Raw genomic sequence first — 2500 nt, forward strand, 5'->3', positions numbered from 1 at the left:
TGTTCGGGACCTTTATATACCCTTCCCAGTAAGCATGCATAAAAAAATGAGGGGAATCTCGGGTCAAACGAGGTGAAGGTCGCATCCCTACCAAGAGAGGGCGGTGTCTTCCCCTCTTAATGAAATACACTTTCCCTCTTAATAAGGTGGTTTAATAGTGCACTGCACTATTAAGGGCAAGTCGTACGAATGGTAGCATCTCATCCCAGCTATCAGGATACTCCAACCAGTGTAGCTAATGCATCCTTCACTACCCTTTTGCTCATCTCGATCATCCCATTGGCCTCTGGATGGTACCGAGTCGTGTAGTGAGTTCGGGTCTGGATTATCTGGCACACCTGAGAAAATAGACGATTATGAAACTCTCGTCCGTTGTCTGCTACTAACAAACGGGGTGGACCAAATAAAGTCACATATTCCTTGATAAATGCATCAGCCACAGTCTGTGCTTCCTTGTTTGACAGGGGAATTATCTGCAAGTATCTCGTGAAATGATCAATGATTGATAAGACGTACCTATTGCCTCTTGTAGATCCCATCAAATCAATCAGATCTACTGATACCCTTTCCATTGGCTGAGAGCCTTCAGGCATGGAAGCTAGTGGAGCTCTTCTTCCAGCACGGCCTTTCCTACGTTGACACACGAGACAGGAATTCACATATTCTTCGTCTCGGCCAGCATTTGGGGAAAATAGTAATGATCCCTGAGACAACAGTAAGTCCGGAAAATTCCTGGATGAGCAGAAGCTGCATCTGCATGGATAGCCTCCAGAGCCCTGGTCCGCAGATTACATGGAATAACCAGCTGACTGACAACCCTTCCTGGAAGCACCCGGAGATAATGTAATAGGTTGTCTCTCATCTCGAACTCCTCAAGGTTGAGTGGGATCCTGCGTCGGAGTATCCTATGTTCCTGGAGGTAATCACGAATCTCGCTCCATAACGGATCTTCCTGTTGACCAGCAGCCACTGTCTGGGTATCCAATATCTCATCAATTGGGGAAATCTTACGACTTAATGAATCTGGCACATAATGCGATGCACCAGGTTTGTATATCAACTTGTAGTCATAAAATGAAAGTTCATGGCTTCAACGAGACATGCGCAAAGACTTTGTCTTCCGAGAAAATACATGGACAAGAGGACGGTGATCAGTCACAATCACAAAAGGCCTACCGTATAGATACGAATCGTACGTTCTTACTGCTTCGACTACTGCCAGGGCTTCCACATCTATAGTTGGGAACTTGTTCTCTCCTTCCCGAAGTTTCCTGGAAAAGTACGCTACATCACCAGGTTTACCTTAGTCATCTCGTTGGATTAAGCAGGCACCAATCGCCACACCAGAGGCATCACAATGTACCTCAAAGGGACGGTCGAAATCTTGTTGTTTCAGAATTGGCTCTGAAGCCAGCTTGTGTTTCAGGGCTTCAAAGGCTGCTCTATACCCCAGTGGAATTTGGCCTGCTTCTTCAGCAGAGAAGATAAAGGAGCAGCTATAGTGACATAATCTTGGACATGTTTTCTAAAGAATCCAGTGGCTCCCAGAAACTGGCGCACTTGCTTCACTGTATGTGGGGCAGTCATTTGCACAATTGCCTTCACCTTATCTGGATCTGGAAGGACTCAATTTGGTGTTATTAAGCCGGTCTCCCTGCGCATAGTCCGCCCGATCCTCCGACCTGATCTTCCGATCGTCTGTCCTCACCTGCCCCGTGTTACCATGTTGCCTCTCCTCTCTCTCTTTTATACCCTTCCTCTCCCTTTCTTCTTCAGACCTGAGGATGTAACCCAGGTGGATTTCTAAACTGTAATCTCAATTTCAATAGGTCTCGCTTTTGCATTGTGGGTTTTTTTCTACTATGGTATTAACACGGAAGTGTTTTACCATTCACACACACATATCTAAATATATATAAATACATACATATTTATGTGTATATATCTAAATGTACGTATGTGTATATATATACACCTATATATATAGTTTTATATATATATATATAGTTATATATATATATGTTTATATATACATGTGCGTGTGTGTGTGTGTGTGTGTGTGTGTACACACATATATATATATATATATATATATATATATATATATAGTTATATATATACTTATATATATATATGTTTATATATATGTGTGTGTGTGTGTGTGTGTGTGTGTGTATCCATATATATACATATATATACATATGTACACATATGTATATATACATATATATACATATGTACACATATGTATATATACATATATATACATATAGATATATACACATATTACATCTGTGTATATATATGTATGTGTATATATATATGTATATATAAATGTATATATATGCATATAAGTTTATATAAATGTGTATATATATACATATATATACATATGAATATATATAAACATATATCTATATATATGTATAAACCTGTATGTATATATATATATATATATATATATATATGTGTGCATTTGTATATATGTGTATATATATGT

At 39.3% G+C, this 2500-nt stretch overlaps 1 protein-coding gene across 1 annotated transcript in view; it reads right to left on the bottom strand.

Annotated features, from left to right (window-relative positions):
• Window positions 1–655: 655 nt before the first annotated feature.
• LOC125041998 overlaps window positions 656–2500 on the bottom strand; it is an 8204-nt gene continuing 6359 nt past the window's right edge. The window contains exons 2-4 of the mRNA XM_047637459.1: window positions 1449–1616; window positions 1197–1284; window positions 656–1088 (exon numbers count right to left, since the gene is read on the bottom strand). Coding sequence (XP_047493415.1) covers window positions 656–1088; window positions 1197–1284; window positions 1449–1616 — 689 coding nt within the window. The remainder of the gene's footprint in view (window positions 1089–1196; window positions 1285–1448; window positions 1617–2500) is intronic.

The sequence above is a fragment of the Penaeus chinensis genome, chromosome 31 (genome assembly GCF_019202785.1).
Source record: "Penaeus chinensis breed Huanghai No. 1 chromosome 31, ASM1920278v2, whole genome shotgun sequence".
Taxonomy (NCBI): Eukaryota; Metazoa; Arthropoda; class Malacostraca; order Decapoda; family Penaeidae; genus Penaeus; species Penaeus chinensis.